At 41.7% G+C, this 12,181-nt stretch overlaps 1 protein-coding gene across 2 annotated transcripts in view; it reads left to right on the top strand.

Annotated features, from left to right (window-relative positions):
* The window catches only part of cdh23 (cadherin-related 23), a 179,327-nt gene extending 167,203 nt beyond the window's left edge, over nt 1-12,124 (top strand). The window contains exons 46-69 of one of the 2 annotated variants that reach the window (XM_019366741.2): nt 53-256; nt 455-913; nt 1,027-1,143; nt 1,230-1,454; nt 2,087-2,256; nt 2,677-2,814; nt 3,329-3,448; nt 3,813-3,990; nt 4,182-4,393; nt 4,821-5,015; nt 5,099-5,212; nt 5,300-5,429; nt 5,706-5,969; nt 6,051-6,212; nt 6,773-7,029; nt 7,106-7,203; nt 7,347-7,467; nt 7,563-7,642; nt 7,766-7,806; nt 7,948-8,008; nt 9,015-9,144; nt 9,297-9,416; nt 9,726-9,836; nt 10,226-12,124. In XM_019366741.2, the coding sequence (XP_019222286.1) occupies nt 53-256; nt 455-913; nt 1,027-1,143; nt 1,230-1,454; nt 2,087-2,256; nt 2,677-2,814; nt 3,329-3,448; nt 3,813-3,990; nt 4,182-4,393; nt 4,821-5,015; nt 5,099-5,212; nt 5,300-5,429; nt 5,706-5,969; nt 6,051-6,212; nt 6,773-7,029; nt 7,106-7,203; nt 7,347-7,467; nt 7,563-7,642; nt 7,766-7,806; nt 7,948-8,008; nt 9,015-9,144; nt 9,297-9,416; nt 9,726-9,836; nt 10,226-10,567 (4,049 nt within the window). In that variant the 3' untranslated portion in view covers nt 10,568-12,124. The remainder of the gene's footprint in view (nt 1-52; nt 257-454; nt 914-1,026; nt 1,144-1,229; nt 1,455-2,086; nt 2,257-2,676; nt 2,815-3,328; nt 3,449-3,812; nt 3,991-4,181; nt 4,394-4,820; nt 5,016-5,098; nt 5,213-5,299; nt 5,430-5,705; nt 5,970-6,050; nt 6,213-6,772; nt 7,030-7,105; nt 7,204-7,346; nt 7,468-7,562; nt 7,643-7,765; nt 7,807-7,947; nt 8,009-9,014; nt 9,145-9,296; nt 9,417-9,725; nt 9,837-10,225) is intronic. The other variant, XM_025897323.1, reaches the window with a different exon arrangement.
* The last annotated feature ends 57 nt before the right edge of the window (nt 12,125-12,181 follow it).

Below are 12,181 nucleotides of genomic sequence, written 5' to 3' on the forward strand. Positions count from 1 at the left end.
TGTCTTCTTTTAAAAAAAAAAGTGTGATGGTAAAGTCTGTATCTCCCTCCAGGTGTGATACTTGTGCGCCAGGGAGCAAAGTTGGACCGAGAGGCATTTCAGGAGCCTCGTGTAGAGCTGTTTCTGGTTGCGGAGGACATAGGAGGTTTAAACAACAGTGTACCTCTCACCGTTACCATCCTGGATCAAAATGACAACCCTCCTGTCTTTAGCCCGTCCAGTTTCAGCGTTCGACTTCCTGAAAACAGCCCCACTGGTGTGTGCATTGCTTTGTTTCTATGATCTGGGTCAGTGAGTGGGATGGGAGGAGGGGCGTTGAAACAAAAGTATTACCCCTCCACTGTATGAGGTTTAGGGGCTTTTTGTGTTCGGGGGAGCGATGCCTGATCACAATGTGTGTATGCGTGCATACGCCAGTGTGTTTGCTCTCCAGTCATTACTTTGTCTCCTCCAGGTGTTGTGGTGACTCAGCTGTCTGCCACCGATGCTGACTCTGGCTCTAATGGATGGCTGACGTACCGGTTGGAAAGTGGCGCCGAGGACCGCTTCGTGGTCGAAGCGCTGTCTGGCGCTGTCTTAGTGGGCAACACCACTCTTGACAGAGAGGAGCGCGGCTCCTACCGTCTTGTCATCATAGCAACTGACCGTGGCACACCCCCTTTGTCTGGCACGGCCACCCTGACTGTTATCCTGGATGATGTCAACGACTCACGGCCACGTTTTATACAGCCTGTAACCGTGATAAACGTCAATGAGTCCACTCCACGCGGTGTGGTGGTAGCCACGCTGACTGCCGAGGACCCTGATCTGCATCCGCGGCTGGAGTATTACATTATTTCAGTGGAGGCAAAGGATGATGGGAACAACCCAGTGGATGGGCTCCAGGAGTCCTTTGGGATTGATTTACACACAGGTGAGACATATATTTCTACCGCATTGTATATGATCTAAAAAGCTTTACTTTGAGTAATGATGATGGATACTGGCTATATCAGGTCTTTTGTGTGTCTTCATATGGACTTTCAGGTGCGGTATTTGTACGCAACCCTCTCAACAGAGAACTGGTAGCTACATTTGAGATCATTGTGTCTGTACATGACAATGCCAGCGATGTTATTGACAGGTCAGGCAGTGTCCCCAATGGTAAGTGACTCTTTAACCTTCAGTTTATTATAAGTGATTTCCTAAGTAGTTTCCACTTATCTCTCATATCATGATCTCCTCTACAGCAAGATTAACCATCAACGTGTTGGATGTAAATGACAATGCTCCTCGTTTCCGGCCTTTTGGAGCGACTAACTTCACAGAGAAGATTTTAGAAGGAGCTCAGCCAGGCACAACGCTGTTGTCAGTGTCAGCTGTAGATCCAGACAAGGGTCCCAATGGCCAGATCATCTACCAACTGCTTCACCTGCCTCGAGGGGGATACGTTAGACTAGAGGACCCTTCAGTTGGTGGGCTGTCGTTGGCTGCATGCTGTCAACAAACGCAGCATGCACCAGTTTTAGATTTGCTTTCATTTAAGATGCTGTGTGCTGTTACTTAGAACATCAAATAAAACAGAATGCAATGATTTGCTAATCTTATTTTATTCACAGTATACAACAAAACACATGATTGAACTGAAATATTTTTAATATTTCATGAAAAATATTAGCTCATTTTGAATTTGACATGTTTCAAAAAACTTGGGATGGTGCCACGTTGTGAAACATTTTGCAACTAATGAAGTAAACTGAGAGTAAACTCAGAAGTAGAGAGAGCAGAGGCAAAAAACTGCATCTGTAAAAGGATTTCAGAATAATATTCCTTAATGTAAAATTGCAAACACTTTCAATGTCTCATAATATTTCTCTTAAACTGGTACATTTTCTCAGTTTAAATAAGTTTTCTATGTTCATATGGGTTTATGAGATTTACAAATTACTATTTACTAGCTTTATTTTTTTATTTGACTTGTTTTTTATTTTAATTGTGTTTCTATTATACTTTTCCATACTTGTTGTCATGCAGGTTTAAAATATAAACACAGGCTATAGTATATGAATGTTGACTGTGATTATCATTGTGATACCATTTTTTCTAGGTAAGATCGTAGCCAACCAGACGGTGGATTTTGAGCAGGTGCAATGGCTGAATTTTACAATTCGTGCTCAGGACCACGGCACTCCTCCCAGGATTGCTGAGCTGCCAGTTTATCTGCGTATTGTAGATGTCAACGACAACAACCCTGTCTTTGTACAACCATCATATCAGGTATTAAAGAGGATGTTAAGAAACACGAACACAATTGAAGCAAATTTGTGAAGGACTGTTGCTTAAAATGTTTCTATATTCTCTGTGATCACTGCGTAAACTTGATATTTGTGGAAATTTTAAGAGCCTACAGCAGGAGAAGCACAAGCCTCAGGATGCCAGTGTTATTAGTGTCATTAGTTACATCTATGTCTAAATTAAATTAAGTACCAGCGCACGTGAGCCCGAAAAGGACAAAACACAGCAAACCGAGAAATAACAAAGTCATTAAATTATGAATCAGAGCACACAAAATCCATGAAATTAATTCACCACCGTAAACTGCCACCAGTGTATTAACTGTAAAAATGAGCTTGCTTTGCAATGTCATCAAGCATTGTACTGCATGAGTGTGTTTTTTTCTTTTTTTCTTGTTTGTAGGAGCCTGTGTTTGAGAATGTAGACTTAGGCACCACCATAGTTCGCGTCCGTGCTACAGATGCTGATTCTGGCCTCTTTGCAGTGATTGAGTACAGCCTGGTAGATGGAGAGGGCAAGTTTGGAATCAGACCATCTACTGTAAGTGAACTCAAACGCCAGCAAAATCTGGTCTAGTGTAAATATAACTGCTTTATTTTTGTTTCTGTAATTGGAGTTTTGTTTGAGCATTTCCTAGAGAATCCAAAATGACAAAGCTTTGCTCAAAGTGTAACAAAAACATCTCAGAGTAGTTACAGTAAATATAACATTCCACTGTGTGAGATTTTAGTGGAAAGGTTAAAGCGAAGCAATCCATAACCTTTCGAACAGCAGGTTCCACTGAAAATGTGGAATTTCTGTCCTCTGGGGAAAAAATAAACATTTATTGAGTAGTGAGGAGTGTTTTACTGTGTTATCTCTCCTGGCAGGACTGAGGAGCATACTACCAGGAAACACAAGTTTATGCAAAAGGATTTTAATGACCTAAAAATATCTACAGTACATATTTGACCGTATTTGACTTCTGTTCTGTCATAAACACAGAGTCAACTAAATGTTCTCCCAGTCAACACTTTTACTTCTTCCCCTCATCATTCTTTCTCTTCTGCGTTAGGGAGAGATCTACATCCTGTCCCCTCTAGACAGAGAGACCAAGGATCACTACACTTTAACAGCTGTCGCCCGAGACAATCCCGGCGGCAGTCCAAACAACAGACGAGAGAACTCTGTCCAGGTAGAAGTCGTAGTCCGTGATGGCAAAAACCTTTGGTTTACACATAAACAATATTGTAAATATCTTTAGTATTTGGGTGATTCATTGAACCCTTATGCAAATGAGAAATAGGCCAATTTTACAAGTTGTGTTGTCAAAGTCAAAAAATAGCAAATCATGCAAACACTTAATCAAATACTTAATAAGGGTGTCAACCAGGGGGAATCTATGAATTTGAAGCCAATGCTTATCTTATAATATATATATATAATATTTATAATTTGAACTATTGCTTGAGCTGTGTGATGAGCTAAAGTCTGCAGATCTTAAAGCCCAAGCTAATACTATCCCTAATATCCTTTTGCATTATAATGTGTCAAATCAGGTCCTGGTGACTGTTCTCGATATCAACGATTATCGGCCGCGCTTCTCAGAGCGAGTGTACAACACCAGTGTGTTTGAGAATGAACCCAGTGGTACTTCTGTGATAACAATAAAAGCTACTGACCTGGATGAAGGCGAGAATGCCGCAGTACTGTACAACATGCTGGGACCCCATTCAGGTATGAAGATGCAGTAAAATCCTCAATAGGGTCACATGACTAAATCTTTTCAATGAACTATGCTTTGAATTAAAACCTTAGGTACAGCTTGAATTCTTCCAATAAATATCCACATTTTACTTTTTAATCACTTATATAATTGGTGGAAAGAGAATAGTATTACAACTTTGTCTTCTCTTGGGCTTTTTTAGATGCATTCTCCCTGGATCCAAACACAGGACTGGTGCGATCTCGACGTCTGCTTCAGTCGTCGGAACGTTTCAACCTGACTGTGGTGGCTACAGACCAGGGGCGTCCCCCCCTTTGGGGCACAGCGGACCTGATCATCACAGTCATAGACGTCAATGACAACAGACCTGTGTTTGTTAGGCCAGCCAATGGAACCATCATCCATATCTTAGAGGTACTATCTGCATTCACAGCCTTCTTTAAGTCATCATTATCAGCATGTGCAAGAATGTATATGTCCTTATTTCTTTACTCTAGTACTACTATGATGCTCAAAAGAAATGAGTCACTGGTTTTACTGTGAAGAGTTGAACTTATACTTTTACTTCACTGCTAATAAAATGTATTTCATGTGGCTTAGTCATATTTGTCTGACACTCCATCAGTATCATAAGTGGCTATTATAAAAGAACCCTTATTGTGGTTTGTGGTCTTTCAAGAGTTGTTTATCTTCCAACTGAGAGACATGGAGATTGCTAATCATAGCATATCACAATATAGAAACCTCTCAAAAACCACAAATTTCTTGCATTTGAGTAATACAGGTAGATTGGTTAGTTCACGTCACACAAACACTCACTGCCCTTCTTTGGTCTGTACAGGAACAACGTCCAGAACTGGTGGTGTATGAAGTGCATGCTACAGATGCTGATGAAGGGCTCAATGGAGAAGTGCGCTATGCCTTCCTGCAGACGGGAGCGGGTAACAGAGACTGGGAAAACTTTCACATTGATGCCGTGACTGGAGTCATTACTACTACTGCAAAGCTGGACCGAGAGAAGCAGGCCTTGCTTAGCGTGAGTCACCAGAGTTTGTTTGTGTTTCCAGTCGCTGTAATTGTAGGTATGTGACGCTAACCCTGTGCAAACTGTTCTCTTAGCTTATTATTGTGGCCCGTGACATGGGCCAGCCAGTGCCTTATGAGACCACACAGCCTCTGCAGGTGGCGCTGTCGGACATCGACGACAATGAGCCTGTCTTCCTCAAACCGCCTGTGAGCACACATCTAGGAATACATCATAAATGTAACATCTGTACGTAAGAGATCGTGTAAATGTGTTTTTATGTAATATTTTCCCAGCGTGGTGGGTTGCCTTACCAGAAGCTTACAGTGCCTGAGCACTCCCCTCCGGGAACCATTGTGGGGAACATAACCAGAGCTGTGGACGCCGATGAGGGCTCCAATGCAATCGTCTACTACTTTATTGCAGGTCACTTGGTGCTCTACACACAGTAGCATGTTCTTGCTGTTAATTGTGATTTTTTTTCTCAGTCAGTTCAATAACTGATTTAGCTAAAGTCTTGGATTTAGGAAGATTATAAAACAAGTTTCTCCTAATTTATTGTATCTCTATTGTGTGGCCATCTGAAAGTCCTTGAACTTCAAAAGCTTGAGAATAATGAAAACATTTGTATGGATCTAGCTGTCTTTGTTCCCTCTTTGAAGCGTCAGTGTTTAATGTGGCCAAATGTGTCTCTTCCTGAAGGAGGAAACAGCGATGGAAACTTTGGCTTGAGTCTAGATGGAGAGTTAAAAGTGCTGAAAGATCTGGACCGAGAGGAGATCCCAGTCTACTCCATCATAATCAAGGCTTCCAGCAACAAGAGCTGGACTCCTCCCAGGGGTCAGAGGTCATTACGGGCGAAAGCTCTGGATCCGGCTCAAGACCCCAGTCTGCTGGAAGTCCGGATTGAACTGGAAGACATCAATGACCAGACACCACGCTTCATAAAGACAGAGTACACTGCAGGTAACCTGCTTTCCTGCATTAATCTGTATGATGGACTATGTGATGCCGACATTTACTTTATACATTTCTTTCTTGTTTTAGGAGTTGCAGCAAACGCCAAAGTGGGCTCAGAGCTTATCAAGTTGGTGGCTATAGATAATGATATAGGCAACAACAGCGTGGTCCAGTACCACATTGTTACGAGCCGCTACTTCAACTCACAGAACAACAGCAGTGTGGATGTTGGCAGTGTGTTCATGATTGGTGCGTTTCTATAATGCATTGCTGTAATGCAAATCCTCTGAAGGGGGAACCGAAATGCATTGTATTTTAATCTTGGGTACATTTTGACCTGTGAGAAAAAAGAAATTTAAGAAACTTGCACAACAAGTATTTGGAATTCTAGAGGGCAAAAACACTGTGTAGCAATGGATAGAGATTTAAAGACAATTCAGATGTCAAATATCTCATAATAAAAACTTGATGAAAAACTGGTCATATATTGTTTTAAAAGATAAGGCAGACTCTGTCACAAATGAGTAAGTTCAGACTTTGAATTCGTTTGCAAACAAATCATAGGAATTGATATGGCTTTATTAAAACTGAGGTAACAAATAGTAACAAATAGTAACAGTTTCCTCACACATGAACATTTTGCTTCCCGTAACCATTTTCCCACGCAGAGAAAGTTACTTAAACCACCGCCTATTGTCAGATGCATGGTTTCAGTTTTACTGGGGTACACACAGTGACAAAAGTCTTTTTTGCTCCTGAGTGAAGCAAATTTCTTACACAGAAACAATGCTGTCCCTTGATTTCCACAGGTTTGACAGATGGCATCATCCGCACTAACGATCTCTTCACAGCCTTTAATCCCGGCTACTTTCAGCTTGAGATTTTGGCATGTGATTTCGCTGGACACAGCACAACAACTAATGTGAATATCTATATTCTCCGGGACGACCAGAGGGTCAAGATAGTCTTCAAACTGATGCCTAATATTGTTCGTGCAAACCAGGAAGATTTCATCAACCTGCTCTCCAACATCACCGGTGCTATCGTCAATTTAGACGACATACAGGTTAGGCTTTCTTAGAGAAATGCTTTGATTTGTTTGCAGTGTGTAGATATCTGACATCTTTGACCCTTTTTTTCAGCGTCATGTGGACAAGAAGGGCACCGTGAGCGATGGTCAGACTGATATGTTCATCCATGTTGTCAACAATCAGACCAACACCATCCTAGACGTTGAAAGGTCGTGTATGCACTAGCGCTCCAAAGCAGTGTGGTTGCACTTTGATTCACATACACTAGGCATAATACGGCCAGTGCAATAAGGCCTCTTTTATATAAGCACTACACATTCGGAACTGATTTCCTGTTTTTAATACTTTGCAGGGTTATTCAGATGATCGATGAAAACAAAGAGCAGCTGAGAAACCTGTTCAGAAAATACAATGTTGTGGACGTTCAGCCAGCTGTTGGGGACAAACTGCCAGACGACATCTCTACTCTGCAGGTGTGCAAAGCTGCCAACTCTGGAAGTCTCCAGCATGCTGCAGATGTTATTTGGTTTTGGTGTTTTTAATGTGTCTTTCTTTTTCTCTTTCACAGCTGGTCATCATTATCTTGGCTGTGCTGCTGTGCTTTGCGGGGATTTTGTTTGTCACAATGAATTGGCATTATCGCAGAGTGTAAGAATTTTGTATTAAGGCAGATTTGTTTACATTGTTTGAAACTCGCTCAGTCATGCTACCAGTCTGAGCTACTGATCAACATGTTTATGATCTCATAATGTGTCTTTTTGTTTGATGCAGACATGAGAGGAAGCTGAAAGCAATTGTTGCAGGATCAACAGGTGAGAAGCAGCTTGATTGGTGGGACGGTCCCTTTATCTGTTGATCAGGAAATGACTTTGCTATCTGCTGATGTACAGTACAAAATATCAGTTGACTCAAAGCTGTTTTTCCATTACATCGAACTTTCCTCTACCTCACAGGAAACCAGGGTCTAATGGATATCCTGGACATGCCCAACACTAACAAGTACTCCTTTGAGGGGTAAGATAATAGCTGTATTTTTACACTTTATTGGCTAACATTATTTACAAGAAGTTCTCACTTACAACAAAGTTCTCACTTGATGTTTGTTTTTTAACAAGTTCTGTTTTTTCAAAGTTCTCACTTGATTTTTGTTGTTTGACAAGTTCTGTTTTTTCAGGCATGCCTCTCCTTGACTTAGAAAACAATAAACAAATAAATCCTTAATAAGTATATTTATTAATAATATAACAGGGGAGGTTAACAGACACTGCAACAAAGGACAGAAGAAGAGCAGGGCACAGGAGGGAGACAAGACACTTGACAATAATGAAAGAGTGATACAGGAGGGGAAGTAAAACTAAACACTAGATTTATCAAAATAAAACAGGAAGTAAGCGCCATAACTAAATGGCGACACGTTTTATCTTAACCTACAAGATGGAACAAATTAAACTGCAAGGACTAAATTATAACAAGAATTAAATGCTCAAGAAAATATAAAGACCAGTAAACAAAACTGTGAACGACAAACAACCTAAAAAGTTGAAAGTTAAAAATCATCGTCCTGCAACCCCAAGAAATATTATTGGAATTTAATTCCCCATAAAACCGTAAAGTGTTGTTTTAACATGTGACAGCAACACTAACATGTTAATTAGTAAGTGTTAAAGGTTATCTCTGCATACCTCCGGGCTAGCTGTTTCCAGTGTCATTATATCAAACTAAGTTAACTGCGCATTAGCGCTAGCTTTATAATTAGCTTACAGACAAAAGAGTTGTAAAAATCATAGTTAACTGCATTGAGATAACTATTTGAGCTGTTTTCACCATAATTAGGTGTCTTCATTATGTCTATAGACCAACAAATTATGAGAAAAGAGACACATAATCCAATCATTTCTTTCCTTTCTCCATAGATCAGGAGGTTCATTTAAATCAACCATTTTCTTGAAGCTTATTTTGATGCCTTCAAAGGCAAGGTCCTTTGTGTAACCTCTCACTGATGGATGTAATGCTTCTGCAGGGCCAATCCAGTGTGGCTGGACCCATTCTGTCGCAACCTGGAGCTGGCTGCTCAGGCTGACCATGAGGATGACCTGCCTGAGAACCTGAGTGAGATAACTGACCTGTGGAACAGCCCCGCACGCACTCACGTCAGTACCAACATCCATTTGTATTTCTCACAACACCCCAAGTATATTAATAGAAACAATTTTGCTATGTGTTTTAATACTCAGAGATGTAGAATATAGCCAATGGGAGTTTGTATCGTTTACCATGAAATACTCTACCATTATGTTTTCAGGGCACATTTGGTCGAGAGCCTCAAGCGAAACCTGAGGATGATCGTTACTTGAGGGCAGCAATTCAGGAGTACGACAACATTGCTAAACTGGGCCATATCATGAGGGAGGGCCCTATCAAGGTGAGACCAGGAGACCTAGTAATGCACTCACACGTGCACATAGTTTCTTTTTTATTTTTGCTCCATCCATCTAATAATTGTCGGGACAGCTTCTTGTCCCAGAACTCAAGCCTTCCCCTATTTTTAAGAAGTGGAAGAGGTCCTGAGTATGAAATATAGAGGCAGACCCTGACGACTCTATTATAGGCTTTTAACATGCCTTCCGGGATAGGCCTTCCTGCTCTGGATTCGTATTTATCTCTCCTGTGACGGTGTGCAAAGGTGGATGGTGTTACATACTATGTTTGATCATGACTGCCATCCTGTCAGGGTTCCCTGCTCAAGGTGGTCCTGGACGACTACCTGAGACTGAAAAAGCTCTTTGCAGCACGGCTTGTCACAGCATCCACAACCGAAGGAGACATCTCATCTGTCACTGAGGTGGGCTACAAAAAACGGACGATCTATCTGCACCCGCTGAAGGTGTTCCTCTCTGCTGGAGAATGATCTTCTATTTCTCTCAGTTCCCTTTCTGACATCTTATCTGCTTACTCTGACGTGATTCCTTCTTGCTGGTTCTCCTTTCTCGTGTACTGTGAGCCAGACTTTAGGTCAAACCGAGTTTGTGCTTAAAATTTGCTGATCATTTGTTTCAAGTGTTTTTTGTTCCAGTGACCTACTAATTTCGCTTCTGTTTCATTCCACTGATTTACTCCTTTCCAGCACCTTGTCAAAGCTATTTCTTTATCAACCTAATGCATTTTAATCCCAGCATTACTAGCTAGCAGCTTCATTCACTCTCCCTCTCGTCTCCTGTCCTCCTTTAACAGCTGATCCAGAGCGATTTGGATGACGAGGACGATGAACATCTGGGTATGGGTGGAGGTCGGGGCACTCTCCGTTTCAAGCACAAGCTTCCTGTGGAGTTGAAAGGGTCTGAGGGTGTGCACGTGGTCCACGGCAGCACAGGCACGCTCCTCACGTCTGACCTCAACAGCCTGCCTGAGGACGACCAGCGGGCCCTGGCACGTTCTCTGGAGGCACTCAATTCTGATGGGGTGCTGTACTCTGAGCGCAACGCCCGTACAGAGTCTGCAAAGTCCACCCCGATGCACCGCCACAAGGATGGGGACACCCTGTCCGAGAGTCCGCTGGAGATCACAGAATTATGACTAGCCGAGGCCTCGCTGGTCTGAGAGCAAACCACAACTTGTGTGTGTGTGTGTGTGTGTCCTTGTGCCTCCACACCGCCACCCTGATAAGTTTGGGAAGGACTGGAGGAGGAGTGTGTGTAGTCTAGGGAACATCATCATCGAACGTCAGTGCATCATTGAGACATCCTGATAAAGGATGAACGCAGCACTGGGTCAGCTTTGGTGGATCTTACATTGGAAATTGTCCCATGTTGGATTTTGTCAAGGTTTATTTAAAAGAAAACATAATAATAAAGGAAAGTCACAAGCTCAACAATTTCCTTCAGTGAGACAGAAAAAAAACTGGTGTCATCAACTTTTATTTGAAGAGCTGAGTAGAAAAGAGTAGTCCCTCCCTGTGGGAGAAGCTTGTTGAACCACGACCTTAAAATCGTCAGAAGGTGCCTCATTCTCACTAAACTTTTTGAAGTCATGCCTGGACTGCAGACACTCACACAAACGCACACACACACTCAAAATAAATAAATAGAATAAAAATGATGCTACACACACTCAGACCAGCGGATGGCCGTCAATGGGAGACTGAGAAAATAACAATTCCTTATCACGCTGATATTTTTCCTTATTGAAAGATGCCTATGTCTGTGTTGAATGAGATATTAGATATTGTTGTTGGGACTTTATTGATGAACACTTCATGGATACAGGGGAACCTCTGTATTTTCCCAGTGATGCTCACGGAGTGGCGTTTTCGCCTCACACAAAGGGATGAGGAGGCCTGAGCTCTTTTTGATCGTCACAAAAAGGTCTGAAGAGCAGCAGAGAACATTCAGACTCTAGTCCAGCTCACTTTTTAGAGCATACCTGCGTCAGTCACAGGTAAAGCAAGAATCTTCATAAGAAGAGGAAGACTTCTTAAATGATGAACATGGTGGATGAAAGATGACTGTTATCTGGTACTGGGGTTACAGGGAAAAAAGGGCAGTTAGAGAAAGCCTTGATAAAGACTTACAGATGGGGGAAACTATGAATTATCCCATTTTATAGACATAAAGAAGGCATTGTGCCCACTGAGACTTTACACTGCCACCTGAGGGAGTAAAAGTCATGCTCCAATGAGCAATGTTTGCTTTATTTTTTATTTTCTAGAATATGTGATGGAATTAAAAGATATTTTTGAAGAAAAAAATATGCTGGCTTACCAAAATCGGTAGGGAACAACTTTGGATGTTTGGAGTATGTGTATTTTGTGCTATGGTGACATGTCGTTCTGTTTTCCTTTGCAGGACAACTAATGCTGTTTCTGATGAGTGGTGTGTTTAAAAAAATAATAATTTTTTATATTCCCATTTTGTAAGTTTTTATTTCTTTGTCATTTTTGTCACCAGCCCTGAGATCTGTGTTGGGAAATGTTGTGGGATGGTCTGTGGTAATAAAAAGACTTATGCAATGGCCTCTGACCTCAATAGATGTTGCCATAAGTCTGGTGTCTGATGCAGCAGAACGAGCTCGAGCAGGAACAAAAGCCTGGGAATCTGAAAATAAACATTAATAAACCTAAATATTTGTCCCCCAGTTACCTCACAGTTGGCGTCTGTTCTACCCACGAACAAAAGCTTAAGTGGGAACATA

Source organism: Oreochromis niloticus, linkage group LG13, assembly GCF_001858045.2.
Source record: "Oreochromis niloticus isolate F11D_XX linkage group LG13, O_niloticus_UMD_NMBU, whole genome shotgun sequence".
In the NCBI taxonomy this organism is placed as follows: domain Eukaryota; kingdom Metazoa; phylum Chordata; class Actinopteri; order Cichliformes; family Cichlidae; genus Oreochromis; species Oreochromis niloticus.